This window comes from Liolophura sinensis, chromosome 1 (assembly GCF_032854445.1).
Source record: "Liolophura sinensis isolate JHLJ2023 chromosome 1, CUHK_Ljap_v2, whole genome shotgun sequence".
NCBI classification, from domain to species: domain Eukaryota; kingdom Metazoa; phylum Mollusca; class Polyplacophora; order Chitonida; family Chitonidae; genus Liolophura; species Liolophura sinensis.
Genome location: NC_088295.1, coordinates 4,986,768 through 5,006,201, shown reverse-complemented (window position 1 = coordinate 5,006,201; position 19,434 = coordinate 4,986,768). Strand labels below are relative to the sequence as shown.

The 19,434-nt window shown below is 39.3% G+C and overlaps 2 protein-coding genes across 2 annotated transcripts in view; one reads left to right on the top strand and one right to left on the bottom strand.

Moving 5' to 3' along the window:
• LOC135476622 (RAD50-interacting protein 1-like) overlaps positions 1–13,242 on the bottom strand; it is a 32,926-nt gene extending 19,684 nt beyond the window's left edge. Inside the window, 1 exon segment of the mRNA XM_064756712.1 lies at positions 13,186–13,242. The gene's annotated coding sequence lies outside the window, so the exon portion shown is untranslated.
• On the top strand, positions 135–12,614 carry LOC135471726 (protein-lysine N-methyltransferase EEF2KMT-like). The gene is made up of 8 exons (XM_064751053.1): positions 135–253; positions 1,499–1,639; positions 2,388–2,498; positions 4,085–4,162; positions 4,714–4,769; positions 5,475–5,980; positions 6,785–6,940; positions 8,231–12,614. The coding sequence occupies exons 1-8, from the start codon at positions 143–145 to the stop codon at positions 8,329–8,331; spliced, it is 1,260 nt and encodes a 419-aa protein (XP_064607123.1). The 5' UTR covers positions 135–142; the 3' UTR covers positions 8,332–12,614.
• Positions 13,243–19,434: the final 6,192 nt, after the last annotated feature.

Sequence of the window (19,434 nt, the reverse complement as noted above, 5' to 3'; positions counted from 1 at the left end):
GTCAGGTTTTTTTCCGCTTTTTGGCCAACACATTTTATTCGTCAACACACGAAATGTTGATGGTTGGATCAGCTCCCTAATTCATTCAGCTGATGGGCAACGTACGAGTCTAAATTTATAGGACGGAAGTTAAACAGTCAAAATGATGGCAGAAGTTGGGGATGCAGATGTTGAAGATGTCAGACAGAAGACACTACGGGAACTGCACGCTCAGTTCTTTGAAATGGTTCCTATTCGAAGAATGAAATGGAAGGTGAACTATCTTGTGTTTGCATCCATGCATGCTGCTGTGGTGGTTCAGACAGCCGCTGACGCGTGATCAGGCTGTTCTATCACCATCCTCTAGGTCTCAGCTCCTTGATTACGTTTGGTCTCTACTAAAAAGCATCAGTGCACAGCATGCTCTGTATCCAAGAGTAGTGTCATCTGATAATTTGCCACAAGTTATTTATTGATGGTTCCAGATACTGCTTTTTATGTTGGCACTGGAGCTTACTTTGCATTATTTATTTTCCCGTATGATTGACACCTATACATCCACTGATACAGGCTTCAGGTACGATGTCCAGATAATTAGGTTTGTATATGCAGGGCGTGGTAATCCGTTGTCAGGTAGGCTGTGCGAGGAGGATGTTCCAGGTCAATGATATTTTGTTTTATTTTCTACCAACTATACTCATCTGTCTCGGGGACTAAATTATATCGTGTCTTTTTAAGATAGAGTACTTTAGCTGTTAGTCATAATTCTGTGCCGAGGAATGGAGAGCTATAGAATGAAAGCTGGCAACATGGATGGGTAACCATGGAGCATTGGTTAATCATCACAAAATGTATGAAATGTTCAGGTTTGATAAGTGTAACAACTCCTCAGTCCTTGCAAAATGTGTGATTTCTCAAAATTTAGTGGTACATTCGTCGGCATCAGTTTTATTTTGTATTTTATGAGTGAGACTTCATAACTTGAAATTCATCTTTTCATTTTGTCTGACCTTGAGGTTTATATGCATTTCCCTTTTTTCAGGGTTTTCCGATCATATAAATATATCTTCAAGAAAAAAAATTGCTTGGATAGTCAAAATTGTCTGCAAATTAGATGATTTTCAGGTTTTATTTTTGAACCCACCTCTGACATTGAAATAAGTCTTATTCTGCATGTATAACAACAATATACATGCCTTTTTTACATGATGTGCTTTTCAAGGGTTTGGTTCGTACACGTATTTTAAGGAGAATGAACTGGAATCTTTAGCTGCGCTATTTCTTCACATTTTTGGGACACCTGGTCTGCACATTTTATACCATCTAATGAACAACATACTCATATTTTTACTTTTCCAAAAGGCTGGTAAAGAAATGTAATATTGTACTTTTAGCACTTCTGATACATGTTCCAGAATTAGAAGAATTAGGGTACATGTGTATATGTAGAATTCAGTGTAAATTCACAGTGAAAACATTTCATATTTGCTTTTCCATGTTCTCTTACTACATATTTCAGAGTGAGGTAACAGAATCTTCTGAGCTTGGACCAGATGTACAGAGGCTTGTGTTACAGGCCACAGTAACCAGTCCTCTCTGCCAAAAGTATCCGCCGTGTCTAACTTACCAGAAAACATTCATGAAACAGTTTCTTCATTTGGTAAAGAAATCTTCCTTCTGGTTACTGAGTCAGACTTACATGCAGTCCCTGATAGACCTTCATGTCATGGTGCTTTGTTTATGATAAACACCTTATTATATGTTATGGAATATTGTAGTGATTATCACTGAGATGTAATTGTCTCTGTGTTGGAAATAGTTTTTTGGGTTATTATAATTACCTCTAAGGTGTAATATTTCTGTGGGCTATAAATACTTTTAAGGCGTTTATTCATCTCTAGGCTGTATACACCCATGAGTAACATTTCTGTGGGCTGTATGCACCTGTCAGCTGTATCAGTTCTGTAGGCTTTGGATACCTTTGAGCTTTATGCACCCCTGAACTGTCACTGTTATGTGGACTGTAAATACTTTTGATGTGTTTATTCATCTTAGGGCTGCATGCACCCCTGAACTGTCACTGTTATGTGGACTGTAAATACTTTTGAGGTGTTTATTCATCTCAGGGCTGCATGTACCCCTGAACTGTCACTGTTATGTGGACTGTAAATACGTTTGGGGTGTTTATTCATCTCAGGGCAGTATTCACTCATGAACTGTAATTACTTTTGAACTGTAACATTTCTGTGGGTTGTAAATTCCCTTTAGCTGTAACATTTAATTGTATCATTTACCTGGGCTGTATGTACCTGAGAGCTGTAATATTTACTTGTGCTATATGCACCTCAGGGCTATAACATTTATGTTGGCTGTATGCATCTCTAAGGTCTAGCAGTATTTGTCCACAGCTGGAGCGGTTTGATGTGGAGATCTGTGACGAGGTGTATGAGCAGTACACAGAGCTGTTATCACAGGAGGAGGAGGAAGATGACACACTCTGCTATAAAACCTATCAGCTGGTAACTGACTATCACATACTCACAAACCTATAACCTGGCAACTGACTATCACATACTCACAAACCTGTCAGCTGACAACTGACTATCACATACTCGCAAACCTATAACCTGGCAACTGACTATCACACTTACTCGCAAACCCAATCAGCTGGTAATTGACTATCACACATAGTCACAAACCTATAACCTGGCAACTGACTATCACATACTAACTATCACATACTCACAAACCTATCAGCTGACAACTGACTATCACATACTCGCAAACCTATAACCTGGCAACTGACTATCACACTTACTCGCAAACCCTATCAGCTGGTAATTGACTATCACACATAGTCACAAACCTATAACCTGGCAACTGACTATCACATACTAACTATCACATACTCACAAACCTATCAGCTGACAACTGACTATCACATACTCGCAAACCTATAACCTGGCAACTGACTATCACACTTACTCGCAAACCCTATCAGCTGGTAATTGACTATCACACATAGTCACAAACCTATAACCTGGCAACTGACTATCACATACTAACTATCACATACTCACAAACCTATCAGCTGACAACTGACTATCACATACTCGCAAACCTATAACCTGGCAACTGACTATCACATACTCACAAACCCTGTCAGCTGACAACTGACTATCACATACTCACAAACCTATCAGCTGACAACTGACTATCACACTTACTCACAGACCTATCAGCTGACAACTGACTATCACACTTACTCGCAAACCCTATCAGCTGGTAACTGACTATCACATACTCACAAACCTATCAGCTGGTAACTGACTATCACATACTCACAAACCTATCAGCTGACAACTGACTATCACACTTACTCACAAACCTATCAGCTGGTAACTGACTATCACATACTCACAAACCTATAACCTGGCAACTGACTATCACACTTACTCACAAACCTATCAGCTAACAACTGACTATCACATACTCACAAACCTATTAGCTGGCAACTGACTATCACATACAAACCTAGATCAGCTGGTAACTAACTATCACACATACTCACAAATTAACCTATTAACTGATAACAGATATTAAATTATCAGCTTGTAAGTCAGTATCATCTGTCAATTTTCGCACAGTATTTTGGAATCAGCTGTGTACTGAATCAAATGGTGTGCTTAATACATCTACTGCCTAGATTGAGACTGCGGAGCCCCTTGTCCTTCTAATTTGGTGTTGTTACAGTTCTATATAAATTATCTAGTGGGCTGTAATGAGCTGGTCTGGGTTCAGAAAGCACATTGAAAAACTTAAAACAAAGCTCAGTTCTGAGTCAAATGGTCAACAAATTATACTGAGATACACCATCCAACAGTTTATAGGAGTTATTTGCTTTGTAGACATTGATGAACTAGCATGTCTAGGATGGATGATATCTGATGAAGCTCTTCTGGGGCCTTCTGCATACAGCACCAGTAAAGATCAAATTAACTTAGGATATTGGAAAATTCCACCCATGACTGAGAATTTATTTTTCACATATTTCAGTTTTGTAAGCCCTTTGTAAGGGAATAACCTGTTACATTTATTTTTCCAGCCATGTGGCAGTCCAGTCAGTCTTCAAGAATCTGTTCACTTAATATCACAAGGTACCACAGGACTTAGCACCTGGCAGGTATGTTTGTATTACACTATGCCTACATAATGCCAACAATGCTGGTGTCCTCACCAGCACTTGGCAGGTTTGATCATGTAAGATTACAAGGTTCCACAGAACAGTTTCTGCTCACACAAAGCACTCCTAAGTTTTCAAAGATAGTATTGCCATGCCTACACAATGCCCACAGTGCTGGTTTCCACTTGTTGCAGTATGCACACATGAAGTACATGAGAGCTGTACGCAAGCGCGCCCTTGTATATGCTACTCATATATCTACACAATATATGCACGTGCATTATATCACAGGCCTAGTTAAAAGCTGACAGATATCTCTGTACAAGTTTCTACAGGTCTTCCATGTACCTATTGACAAGTATCATCCTGAGATTTTACATTTAACCATGCTCCTTTTGATTTCTAAATAACTATAGTTTATTGCTGAACTCTACTGAATGCTCCAGCTTTTTAACATGTAGGCCTGGTTGAGTAACACTCAGCGTACATGTCTTTTGCCTTTGTTGCCTGTGTGTCATGTCAGTCGTCACTTTCTTTTTTTTGTTTGTCAGGCAGCTCAACATTTAGCCGAATGGTCATTTGAGAACTCACACATCTATGAGAACAGGTTAGTGAATGCACCTTTCACTTGTTACATGCTACTAATGCCCAGCTTGTCTTTGTTTGAATGTCTTCACTTACATGTACTTTGATATGTATTGATGTAACATTGTTGTCTGACTTAGTGGATAGTGTTGTTGTGTAACAGGAAGACCTTTGCTGCATCAGTTGTTTCAGTTCTTGCTTTTCTGCAGATGACATGCTCTTTACTGATAAAGCTGTTCAAAGCCATCTCCTCATTCAACTATATTTTTTTCTATCACATATCAAATACCTGGCAAAGGACAGTAGTTTCCATGAGCTGTGAGCACTTTCCTTCTCTTAGTTATATGTGTCATTACTGCCTGGCGGCATACTAAGAAATATTTTATATGATGGCAGTTATATTCGTGGGTGGAAAAAGCAGACTGCCTGGCATAAACCACTAATCTTTGGCATTGCATGTTAATACACTACACAAGCTGCAACATGAGGGATGTTTATTGCTTATGATCACCAAGGCAGTGAGAGCAGTGACATCTACAAATTCCATGTCTAAGACGGGATTTGAACCCGCACCTTGAGTGCCCTACTAACTGAAAAGCAAGCACCTCTGACCATAAGACCATGGCCCTTTCTCCAGATTCCTTCATGCGTAAACTAACCATCTTCATGTGAAATATTGTAGAGCTTGGGTAAAAGCCCTATAAAATCACTAATAAACATGTTGCAGGACAGTGCTGGAGCTAGGCTCAGGGCTTGGCCTGACAGGGATATCCATCTGTAAGCAGTGTAAGCCCACTCAGTACCACTTCACAGACTGTCACCCACAGGTGATCTTTCTCCTGGCCAAGAACATAGAGCTGAACCTGGCTGATGGGAAGAGCTTCCTTACAAGTCAGCATAGTCCCTCCAGAAAAAAGGATGTGTCCATAATGAAGAAGATCCGGCGACAGCTCAGTTTGAATGCTGAGGCCATGATTAATGAACTCGGGGACATCGTGGAGGTGTGCATGTCCCCAACCACTCCTCCACCTGGCGAGCAGGAGGGCATCATACAGGAGCTGCTGAATGACCTGGCTGACTTTGAGCTGAGTACTGGTGTGTGGAATAGAGACTCAGAGCTGCCCTATGGCACTCTGAAGAAGGATCCTAGGGTGTCTTTATCTAAGCTGGACTGGGGACAGCCAAACCAGGAGCTGCTCTCGAGACTCAGTGCAGACATAATTCTTGGTGCAGGTCAGTTCTTATACATGTGTATGTAGCTCAAAGTAAAAGGGAACTAAAACTGGAGTTAACAGCTCATGTAAAGACCACTGACAACTGAAAACTATAATTTAGACTATAAACTTTGCTTTAAAATGCACTAAAATGCTTGGATTCAATTAAGATTGATCACTTTTAGGTGTCAGTGATGTCATCAACATTTTTCATCTCAGACACTGTATTTAATGAGTTATACATGAAACTTGACAAGAATTTCTTCCAAATTCTTGATGGCGGCCTCCGTGACCTAGTTGTTAGCACGCATGCACAGAACAGTGGTGAAGGAACCTTTCACCATTGCCGTGGCTGTGAGTCCAAGTGTAGCTCATGCTTGCTTCCTCCCATGCAGGTCTGTCAGAATGTGGACGGGTGGTTGTCCATCGGGCATTGCTCACTTCCCTCTCACCATAGTGCTGTTCGCTCTTGTATAAGTGAAATGTTGTTAAATACAACATAAAATACCAGTCAAATTAATAAAATAAATCAAACCACATTCTTGAGAAAAACAAAAACACACATTGATTTCACTTTAGAGGCATCCAAGATTTGGGTGGTAGTTTTTAGCAGTCTTTATGCTGACATTTACTGTCTTGTTTTCCTTCAGGTTTAACAGAGAGCATGTAAAATTGTGGTGGGCTAGTTGTGATAAGAGAAATTTTACTTCCTTGAGTTGTCCCTCCCTAAAAGATCTTGGTCTGGGAGGAATGACAGTATTCTAGATAAAGTAATTATGCTTTTAGACTAACATAAGACATAGTTTATGTGTGTGTGTTGTAGATTTGGTGTATGATGCGTCGATTATCTCAGACTTGGTGCCACTGTTGAAGTCACTACTTACTCACCAGACTCTGTCCACTGCCCCCGCCCCCGTGGCCTACGTGGCCTGCACAGTGAGGAGTGAAGACATCAGGGACCATTTCCTCTACTCGTTAGGTACTTGTATCACAGTTTCCCATTCTCTTTTACACAGATACATGGAGACACAGGTTATATTCATATGTTATTTTGTTTCTCACTTTGAAACTTGTTAAAGTAATGTTTTGGACTCTTAATTGTGAATGTGTGCTTTCCTGAATCAGTCATCCAGACTTGTTTTTCAGGTGTAAAAGTTGGATCTTCCCTGACTGTGGTCTAAACTGTTGTGGTGCTGAGGACTGTATATTCAGGTGTAAAAGTTGGATCTTCCCTGACTGTGGTCAAAACTGTTGTGGTGCTGAGGACTGTATATTCAGGTGTAAAAGTTGGATCTTCCCTGACTGTGGTCAAAACTGTTGTGGTGCTGAGGACTGTATATTCAGGTGTAAAAGTTGGATCTTCCCTGACCGTGGTCTAAACTGTTGTGGTGCTGAGGACTGTATATTCAGGTGTAAAAGTTGGATCTTCCCTGACTGTGGTCTAAACTGTTGTGGTGCTGAGGACTGTATATTCAGGTGTAAAAGTTGGATCTTCCCTGACTGTGGTCTAAACTGTTGTGGTGCTGAGGACTGTATATTCAGGTGTAAAAGTTGGATCTTCCCTGACTGTGGTCTAAACTGTTGTGGTGCTGAGGACTGTATATTCAGGTGTAAAAGTTGGATCTTCCCTGATTGTGGTGTAAAGTGTGTTGTTCTTCAGGACTCATTAGTCAGGTGTAAGTGGGCTCCTCAGTGGCCCAATTGTAAATTCATGGAAGTTATATAGCAGAACAATTTTGGGGTTTACTGAACTGAGTGTGTGACATATACCTATATTTTATTACCTCATACTCACTGTCAGTTATCCTGGATATGACTGGCATATTGGATGGTCTAGTTTCTAAGTGGTGAGGTGTGCCTGGTGTTTTCAGGATGACGTTTAGATCTCAGTCAAAGAATTAAAGTAGGGATTTAGTTGTTACCTGCACATCTATGTTTCTAGCCTGAGTAATGTACTTTTGTTTTGTCATCCATTGACTAACTTTGATTGCCATGCATAATTAATCTAAACTATGATATATAGCCTTACTTACTGTATTGTCCTGATAATTCAAATCACACATGTTTGCTTTTGGTTTAGTGTTGTTCACAAAATTATTTTGGAAATTGGCTGATGGTGTTTACTTGCAGCAGGCCAATCACATATTTATGACTCCTTATTTAAGAAGGAGTATGTATTGAGGTCACATATCATGGCAAATGTTTCTTCTTAACATGTGATTCATTCCATTAATTACCAGTGCTTATATTAGCTATCCCTCTCTTACAGGTAAGGAAGATCTGAAGTATGAAGTGGTGGCGCCCCCTTGTGAGAGGATCTTTCATTATGACAGATCAGTTCCCATTGAGATTGTGAAGATATATGCCTGAAGTAACAATGATGAGACACTGAGGTGCAGAGACATAAACAGAATTTTAATAGTTACCACATTCAGTGGAAAGTAAATGAAGTGTAAATTTAGATGGGTAAGGTATGAATCTGGCACATGTAGCACATTGTTCATTTCTATCGTGTTTAGTGTCATACACTGTATGTAGCCTATGTGTATGTGTAGAGGGCATCGTATATAGGGAAAAATCAGGTTAGCCAGCATTTCAGTTTCCTAAATCCTTTTATTTTCACTACTCGGCATGTGTCGTACTGTTATTTGAGTTTCGAATTTTGTTTAAATATGTACTTGGCAAGACTCATCGTGATGGCACAAGTTTTTCATTCAAACTCTGTGGCCTGCTTCAGTCATTTTGTTTACACAGAGGCTATTATCTAGGATAAGCTTACAAACCTTTGTGACATTGAAAATCTGAGCTCTATTTTGCAGGAATGTATGCCTGTAGACCTAACCTTATATTCTCTGAAGGTTAACATAGTGCTTTACTTTGACTGAAAACTGCAGAAGAAAACAGGTTATATATACATATTTGTTTTGAGATGATTTGAGATTGAGATGATCATACAAATGTCCTCTATAGTACCTGTATTTATGCAATACAATTGCATGTGTTCGCTGAATCTTTTAGACTTGGACATCTGTTCTGATTATCATGATATGAGTGCTTGGACTCAATCTACGGGGGTATTATGGCTCTTATGTGAAAACCATGGCAAATCCCCCCAAGTCTGCACCTGCTGGTGTGGTCTCTATGTTCCAGTATTCAGCGAAAGCTTTGTCATGAAAATGTTTTGAGAACAATGAGTTATAAAATCATGTGGTGCATTTTTGTCATGAAATAGTGTAAACAAACTGAGCACCTTCTGAACTGTTAATATATGGGCATCTTCACAATGCTCACTCAAGTACCTCTGGCTCCTCAAACTAGCTACATGTAGCTTTGGCTGCATTTCATTGTAGCTTGAAACCTGTGTAATAGACAGTGACAGTTCTCTCCTAGAATTTGAAATAAAGTAGATGTATAAGTAAACTGAAATGTGAAGTTGATGTGGACCAGGTACATGTGACATTCCTGATGACCAAAAGTCTAAATACTGTTAATGTGTTATTGTATTCACATATCTTTGTGTTCTTGTGTTTAGTCAGGTCCATTAACACTACGTGTACATACAAGACTATTATCAAGTAGGATGTTGAGGAATTAACTTTCACTTACAGAAAACACATATTGAAGCTGTTATTTTGTTCTTGTTTTGTTTTTTTCTGCTTTTTACACAAAGAATGTGACTTTTAATAAATGGTGTATAATTATTTGAACAAAAAATTACTGTTGTTTGTTTGTAGCCTACTTTCAAGAGTTGTTACATCATTTGTAACAGTAACCATATTGTTGAATATTAGATGTGATATTGTTTGATCATCTGAAAGTCCTCCTTTTTTTACCTCATATTTTTTCCTATTTAATGGACATCTTGCAATGAGCAGCAGGTAATGTAGTAAAGTTGGCTGTGTTTGCATTATTGTCTTTGCATCCTGTGGGAGGCTTACTTGTCCTTCTTTCATGTCATAGAATGGCAGAATGTCATGCACACACAGGTTTAGTAGGGGTACATGTAAATATCAATTCTTTTATTGTTTCTATATGCATATTTGGTGTGATGAATAACAACCAGTGACATTCCTAGTTACAGACTAAGTTATACACACACTGGTGTATGTAAAGATGATTGGGTTGGCTTGTCATGCAATAATTTTGTTGTTTGTGTACCGTGTAACGTTATGAAGGTTGACCTTCACACTTTATATACATACAGTGTGCTGAGACAATCTTTTACTACTTAGTGTAAATACTAGAGAATGCTTTTACTTTGCATTAGCAATGTAGTAATTTGGCTTTCACAGCATTGTAACTGATTTGTCTGTGATTATGGATTAATGCACATGTAAGATAATACAAATGTTTACAAAGAATTTGTAAATGGTGGAGATTCTGTATAAATCATAGATAGGCATACGCTACTTCATTGCTGAATTAATATAGCGCGGATGTATTGTAAAAGGAGGTGTAAAACATATCAAGACTTATTATGCTTTTAAAATGTGTTGGGAGAAAGAAAATCATAAAGGCTTGCTAGTGACTGTACTTAATGTATTACCGCTAAATGATTTGTAGCCAGGCAGATTTGATCCGAGAATTGATCATGGACTCCTTTGTACGTTTAGGTGCTCAGTTGTTCAGGTACAGGTAGATTCAGATGATTATGAGGCGTAATAATGAGATGTCTCACAGATGTGTAGTACATCATGTTTTTTGTCGGTTTTCTTGCCAGCATGATAGAAAATGATGAGTGGCCAGCCTCTTCAGTGTTTGCTAACTGGTTACAGTTATATTAATTAACTGGATTGTTTCTGTCGTTGAGTGTGGTATTATATTAATCTCTGAGTTTAATCCCTGGTAGCTGTAGAGCTCTCTGAAATTGTGATAGTGACCGAGTACCGTATAATATATCCATCTCTGAGCTTAATCCACTTAAGCTGTAGAGCTCTGTGCGATTGTGATCGTGACTGATAATATAATAATCTCTTGAGTTTAATCCATGTGGGCTGTACATCTCTGTAGGATTGTAGATTTATAAAATCATACCTATACATATGTATGTCCAGATGTGACCTTACCAGTATTAGCTAATGTTTGGTACCAGTATTGCATGTTCCAGTGGAAACGGAGTGAAAGTTTCATTTATATGTATACTGTATTTTTTCTTTAACCTGTTATTCATGTGGATGTGTGCAGCTATGATGTGCTTGTAAAAGCAAGTTCAGGGTATTAGATTGTACCTGATGCCGGGCTTTTTCTTCAACCATGTCATATTCAACTGATATTTATATGTATGTTGAGGGCATTACTGTGGCTAAACTAGGGAAATATACTTTATGTGAAGCATGATGTTGATAAGCCCACCAAAGCATTAATTATTAACATGATCCAAAAATTGAGGTGGATAAATTGCCTTCAGAGTTTCCCTTCAGCATGCAAGAAGATTAGAGAAATAGGCCATTGAGTGTTCCATCAAGCACACACCCAAACACAAAAGTGGTTGGGGTGAGGTGAGAAGTAATGTATTAAATATGAGAAAAGTGAAGAAAGAGTGAAAACTAGCAAAAAAAAAAAAAGTATTTTCTTCGATTTGCAATTCTGATAAATTTTGTTCCTAGTCTACTTTAGTGAATGATAGATTGGAGCAGTCTAGCCTTTGGCCTTCTTGTCCCTACAGGTACATGACTGTAACATGTATGTCATTATAACCTACTGGGGCGCATCCGAGACTGACTTGGCTTAATATTCAGGTGTTGGATGCCATGTTCCTCCAACCATAAAACTGCTTTAATAACATTTCTGTATTCCTTATTTGGTGAATATACATGTGTTTCTATTGATGATGAACTCTCTATTGGTGCAACCTTAGATGTATGTAAAACTCCATGCATCCATTAAATCTACAATGCTGCTTCAGTATTTTTCTGTTCCCTCTGCTACCTGTTTGTGTTAGTGCTGAAATGTCTGTAGTTCTACTTCAATGCTTCTCTCTGTTCCTGCTTTGTCTTAGTGCTTAAAAGTCTGTAGTGCTACATTACTGTTTGTGTTCCCCGTTACCTGTTGTTAGTGCTGAAAAGTCTGTAGTTTTGCTTTAGTGCTCTCTGCATTCCGTTACCTGTTAGCATTAGTGCCAAATGGCCTGTAGTCCTGCTTCAGTGTTTCTGTTCCCTCTGCTACCTGTTTGTGTTAGTGCTGAAATGTCTGTAGTTCTACTTCAATGTTTCTCTCTGTTCCTGCTTTGTCTTAGTGCTTAAAAGTCTGTAGTGCTACATTACTGTTTGTGTTCCCCGTTACCTGTTGTTAGTGCTGAAAAATCTGTAGTTTTGCTTTAGTGCTCTCTGCATTCCGTTACCTGTTTGCATTAGTGCCAAATGGCCTGTAGTCCTGCTTCAGTGTTTCTGTTCCCTCAGCTACCTGTTTGTGTTAGTGCTGAAAGGTGTTTAATTTTGCTTCAGTGTACTCTGTGTTCCCTCTCCTACCTGTATGTCTTAGTACTGAAAGGTCTGTAATGTCGCTTTAGTGTTTGTTTTGCCCAGTTAGTAGTGTTATTTAGTGTTCTTTTCTGAATATACAGATATTGCAAATGTATGAAAGCTGAGCTCTGAAGTGTTCTGAATGTTCAGCTAAGTTTACATTCCTGATTTTTTAAGATAATAAACATTAAAAAACCCAATGATTGTTGTAGTAGTATATATTGTCACCAAATACATGGGATTTAATGTAGGGTTGGGACATGCATCCTTCCTCCATTTAGACAGATGGAATTACCTCCTCCCTTTCCTGCTTAGATTAATTATTGGCTGCCTTTTGTCAAGTCTGACAGCAACCTGCAGATGGTCATGGGTTTCCCTGCGGGCTCTGCCCGGTTTCCTCCCACCACAATGCTGTCCCAGTCATATAAGTGAAATATTCTCAAGTATGGCGTAAAACACCAATGAAATAAATAAATAAATCCTTTTGTCAAGGTGCAAATCATGATCATGCAGTTCACATGCTTGCTTAAGTTCAGTGTGTTGGTTCAGTCCTATCCTAGCTTGGATATGCCTGCCTGCACTCTTCCTGGGCCTTTATCTGGCAGGTCATGGCATACAGGTGAAAATCTGAGGGAAAGTTAGTCACTTGCCAAAGACTGGTGGCACACTGCTGATGAAAACTAAAACATTCTAGAGCAAGGTGTTCAGCTCAGATCAAATAGCTCAGTATACATAATCAGTATCTGACTCCATACATACCCACCTTATCGTATGGGTTCAAACTGTAGACCCATCTCTTCCCCCATCACGGTTCATCATACCTGGGAAAGTTCATCAGTTCCTCCATGTTCCCCTGACCATAAAACTGCCTCGCACAGCATATTTATAGACCCATCTCTTCCTCTATCATGGTTCATCATACCTGGGAAAGATCATTAATTCCTCCATTCATAAAACTGCCTTGCACAGCATATTTATAGACCCATCTCTTCCCCTATCACGGTTCATCATACAAGGGAAAGTTCATCAGTTCCTCCATTCATAAAACTGTCTCGCACAGCATATGTATAGACCCATCTCTTCCCCTATCACAGTTCATCATACCTGGGAAAGATCATTAGTTCCTCCATTCATAAAACTGCCTCGCACAGCATATTTATAGACCCATCTCTTCCCCTATCACGGTTCATCATACCTGGGAAAGATCATTAGTTCCTCCATTCATAAAACTGCCTCGCACAGCATATTTATAGACCCATCTCTTCCCCATTACGGTTCATCATACCTGGGAAAGTTCATCAGTTCCTCCATTCATAAAACTGCCTCACACAGCATATTTATAGACCCATCTCTTCCCCTATCACGGTTCATCATACAAGGGAAAGATCAATAGTTCCTCCATTCATAAAACTGCCTCGCACAGCATATGTACAGACCCATCTCTTCCCCATCACGGTTCATCATACCTGGGAAAGTTCATCAGTTCCTCCATGTTCCCCCGACCATAAAACTGCCTTGCACAGCATATTTATAGACCCATATTTTCCCCTATCATGGTTCATCATACAAGGGAAAGATCATTAGATCCTCCAATCATAAAACTGCCTCGCACAGCATATGTACAGACCCATCTCTTCCCCATCACGGTTCATCATACCTGGGAAAGTTCATCAGTTCCTTCATGTTCCCCTGACCATAAAACTGCCTCGCACAGCATATTGATAGACCCATCTCTTCCCCTATCATGGTTCATCATACAAGGGAAAGATCATTAGTTCCTCCATTCATAAAACTGCCTCGCACAGCATATTTATAGACCCATCTCTTCCCCTATCACGGTTCATTATACAAGGGAAAGATCATTAGTTCCTCCATTCATAAAACTGTCTCACACAGCATATTTATAGACCCATCTCTTCCCCTATCACGGTTCATTATACAAGGGAAAGATCATTAGTTCCTCCATTCATAAAACTGCCTTGCACAGCATATTTATAGACCCATCTCTTCCCCTATCACAGTTCATTATACAAGGGAAAGATCTTTGGTTCCTCCATTCATAAAACTGTCTCGCACAGCATATGTATAGACCCATCTCTTCCCCTATCACGGTTCATTATACAAGGGAAAGATCATTAGTTCCTCCATTCATAAAACTGTCTCGCACAGCATATGTATAGATCCATCTCTTCCCTTATCACGGTTCATTATACAAGGGAAAGATCATTAGTTCCTCCATTCATAAAACTGTCTCGCACAGCATATATATAGACCCATCTCTTCCCCTATCATGGTTCATTATACAAGGGAAAGATCATTAGTTCCTCCATTCATAAAACTGCCTCGCACTGCATATTTATAGACCTATCTCTTCCCCTATCACGGTTCATCATACCTGGGAAAGTTCATCAGTTCCTCCATGTTCCCCTGACCATAAAACTGCCTTGCACAGCATATTTATAGACCCATCTCTTCCCCATCACAGTTCATCATACCTGGGAAAGTTCATCAGTTCCTCCATGTTCCCCTGACCATAAAACTGCCTTGCACAGCATATTTATAGACCCATCTCTTCCCCTATCATGGTTCATCATACCTGGGAAAGTTCATCAGTTCCTCCATGTTCTCCTGACCATAAAACTGCCTCGCACAGCATATTTATAGACCCATCTCTTCCCCTATCATGGTTCATCATACAAGGGAAAGATCATTAGTTCCTCCATTCATAAAACTGCCTCGCACAGCATATTTATAGACCCATCTCTTCCTCTATCATGGTTCATCATACCTGGGAAAGTTCATCAGTTCCTTCATGTTCCCCTGACCATAAAACTGCCTCGCACAGCATATTTATAGACCCATCTCTTCCCCTATCATGGTTCATCATACAAGGGAAAGATCATTAGTTCCTCCATTCATAAAACTGCCTCGCACAGCATATTTATAGACCCATCTCTTCCCCTATCACGGTTCATTATACAAGGGAAAGATCATTAGTTCCTCCATTCATAAAACTGCCTCGCACAGCATATGTACAGACCCATCTCTTCCCCATCACGGTTCATCATACCTGGGAAAGTTCATCAGTTCCTCCATGTTCCCCCGACCATAAAACTGCCTTGCACAGCATATTTATAGACCCATATTTTCCCCCTATCATGGTTCATCATACAAGGGAAAGATCATTAGATCCTCCAATCATAAAACTGTCTCACACAGCATATTTATAGACCCATCTCTTCCCCTATCACGGTTCATTATACAAGGGAAAGATCATTAGTTCCTCCATTCATAAAACTGCCTTGCACAGCATATTTATAGACCCATCTCTTCCCCTATCACGGTTCATTATACAAGGGAAAGATCATTAGTTCCTCCATTCATAAAACTGTCTCGCACAGCATATGTATAGACCCATCTCTTCCCCTATCACGGTTCATTATACAAGGGAAAGATCATTAGTTCCTCCATTCATAAAACTGTCTCGCACAGCATATGTATAGATCCATCTCTTCCCTTACCACGGTTCATTATACAAGAGAAAGATCATTAGTTCCTCCATTCATAAAACTGTCTCGCACAGCATATATATAGACCTATCTCTTCCCCTATCACGGTTCATCATACCTGGGAAAGTTCATCAGTTCCTCCATGTTCCCCTGACCATAAAACTGCCTTGCACAGCATATTTATAGACCCATCTCTTCCCCATCACGGTCCATCATACCTGGGAAAGTTCATCAGTTCCTCCATGTTCCTCCATTCATATAACTGCCTCGCACAGCATATTTATAGACCCATCTCTTCCCCTATCACGGTTCATCATACAAGGGAAAGATCATTAGTTCCTCCATTCGTATAACTGCCTCACACAGCATATTTATAGACCCATCTCTTCCCCTATCACGGTTCATCATACAATGGAAAGATCATTAGTTCCTCCATTCATAAAACTGCCTCGCACAGCATATTTATAGACCCAACTCTTCCCCATCATGGTTCATCATACCTGGGAAAGATCATCAGTTCCTCCATTCATAAAACTGCCTCGCACTGCATATTTATAGACCTATCTCTTCCCCTATCACGGTCCATCATACCTGGGAAAGTTTATCAGTTCCTCCATTCATAAAACTGCCTCACACTGCATATTTATAGACCTATCTCTTCCCCTATCACAGTTCATCATACCTGGGAAAGATCATTAATTCCTCCATTCATAAAACTGCCTCACACTGCATATTTATAGACCTATCTCTTCCCCTATCACAGTTCATCATACCTGGGAAAGATCATTAGTTCCTCCATTCATAAAACTGCCTCACACTGCATATTTATAGACCTATCTCTTCCCCTATCACGGTCCATCATAGGTGGGAAAGTTTATCAGTTCCTCCATGTTCCTCCATTCATAAAACTGGCTGCAACTGTATAAGGGAAAAATTCTTGAGTGTGTCATTTAACAGAAACCAGTCTTTCATTCAATCCATCGACCTGTACCTGTGACTACTGTTATGTACATGTAGGTGAAGTCACAGCAGGATACAGTAACAAGTACTGAGACCAAACCATGCGGAGGATTTCTGCTGCTTTATTTACAAAGAGACTTGATAAGTCTGGTGGGTTCATGTCACTCTTGTGTTCATGAATTGTTAGAGATCTAATTAAGAGACAATAACAACTAATGTTTTGTTGTTTGATTCATGCCATCTTTTGTTGACCACCATGGAAATTCAGCTTATGGTAGGGTATAAATAAATCACTTCTCTCCCCATATCAGATATGCTTAGTTGATCAATTTTGTTTCCAGCTTACGGGAACAAATAATGGTTCACATTCTTTATTTCTACCAAACTATCATGACCCTGCTGTATTGTAAGTATATAATCATCATTAGGATCCTGTGAATTGCACACGCTTACTCTAGCTGTAGACCCCTCTGTACGTGTCAACAACTACAACTAGTCTGCACTAGCTGTGTGAAGTCATCTGAAACCAGTGATATGTGTTAGTATTAAAACCATTAACAACTACATCTTGATAAAATAGTCCTCAACTAATACGAACAACGAATGTGTTCAGCTTACCACAAACATATGTCTCCCTTAAGATCTCCATTAAATGAAACATAATTTATACACTGATACTTGCATTAATACACTTAAGTGGCAAAAGCTCCAGAAAATAATTTTGAAATGTGAGAAGTGATATTCATGTACATGCAGCTGTAAATGTACCTGTAATGAGATAAAAACCCCAAAATAATGATTGTGTATATATACACATACATGTATAACAATATTATGCTTATGGATATCAATTAAAGTATAAATAAAACAAGACTAGAAAAAATGCACAAAAGTGCAGAAAGAAAATTACATGAGTATTCCTATGGCAACAGAGCTCCTGTTTCCCTAATAGACTTGTATGTGCAAGAAGCAATCATACCTAGGCCTAAAACTATGCCTTTATTCCCACATGTCATTAGCATACCACTAAAACAGTTTAATTTACCAAACATACTATTACACCACAGTTGGTGCTAGGTAGTTAGACTTTTCATACTAATTGTTTAAATGTCAACACCTGTGGTGTTGTTTTCACTATCAAGGAACAACGAAAGTCTGTGATAACATTTCATTCATAAACTCCTAAGAAAAGTTCATAAAGCATTTAAAACCACATTACATGTAGTTAACACAGGCAAAAAAAAAAGAAAAAAAAAGGCATAATTGTACAGAAGTGAAAAAGTATTGGTCCCAGTTTATAAAAATAATGTAACACAATAAAGGCAACTAGTAAACAGCAATAATTGCACTTTGTAGCTGCGCATACCTGTATTCCTGAATGACTTGCAGCATGCACCCTTAGCTACGAGTCCATCACACAGCATAGACAAGTGGTAACGTTTTATAAGAAACAGATAGTATTGTAATCACCAGTTATCTCCCTGTCACACACAATATAACAGCTCTGCTCAGTCATATTTGGGTGGGTTGTGTATTATGCCTGTATTATTTAAACCTTACCAGAAATACTGAAGTTCATACTGATGCAGCTTAGACAACCGCTTAGGGCATACTAATCCCCAAATACATGTGCCTTAATTAGCATTGGCTAATTAACCTGTAAGTAAGGGGGCATGGAGGGGGGAGGGAGAGGGTCTTGCGTGTAATAATATGAAATGGCACACATGGAGTTATTTTTTCTTCTGCACACCTGAAGGCAGAAGAAATGCCTGTGATTGACACACGGCTTTAACAATGCTCATTTACCCATTACACATGTGATATACAACATTGTCAACACTTCTGACTGTGGTGGAATAATCATGTGTGATATACAACACTGTCAACACTTCTGACTGTGGTGGAATAATCACACATGCAATATACAACACTGTCAACACTTTTGACTGTGGTGGAACAATCACACGTGTGATACAAAGCACTGTCAACACTTCTGACTGTGGTGGAATAATCACACATGCTATATACAACACTGTCAACACTTTTGACTGTGGTGGAATAATCACACGTGTGATATACAACACTGTCAACACTTCTGACTGTGGTGGAATAATCACACATGTGATATACAACACTGTCAACACTTTTGACTGTGGTGGAACAATCACACATGTGATATACAACACTGTCAACAGTGTCACTGTTGGAATAATCACAAATGTACATGTAGTCTTGTTCAGCTTATATATGTGGCATACATATGTTGGCCTCGATGTGAGGCCAACATTGCCACACTGCCAGCCAAATGGGTAGCCTACATCATTACAGTAGAAAGTGAGGTGTTTCTGTCACAATCTGAACCTCATCTGTGTCAATCACAGCCTTTAAATTTACCACACATCATACTCCTTGTAATGTTTTTACCTCCCTTGAAAATTGGAGTCTTTCCTTACTAATAACCTATCAATCAAATGCTAACTCTGCTTCAGCAAGGGACCGCGAAGTGTAGCAACTAATATTGGATATTAGATCCAAAGCTTAGT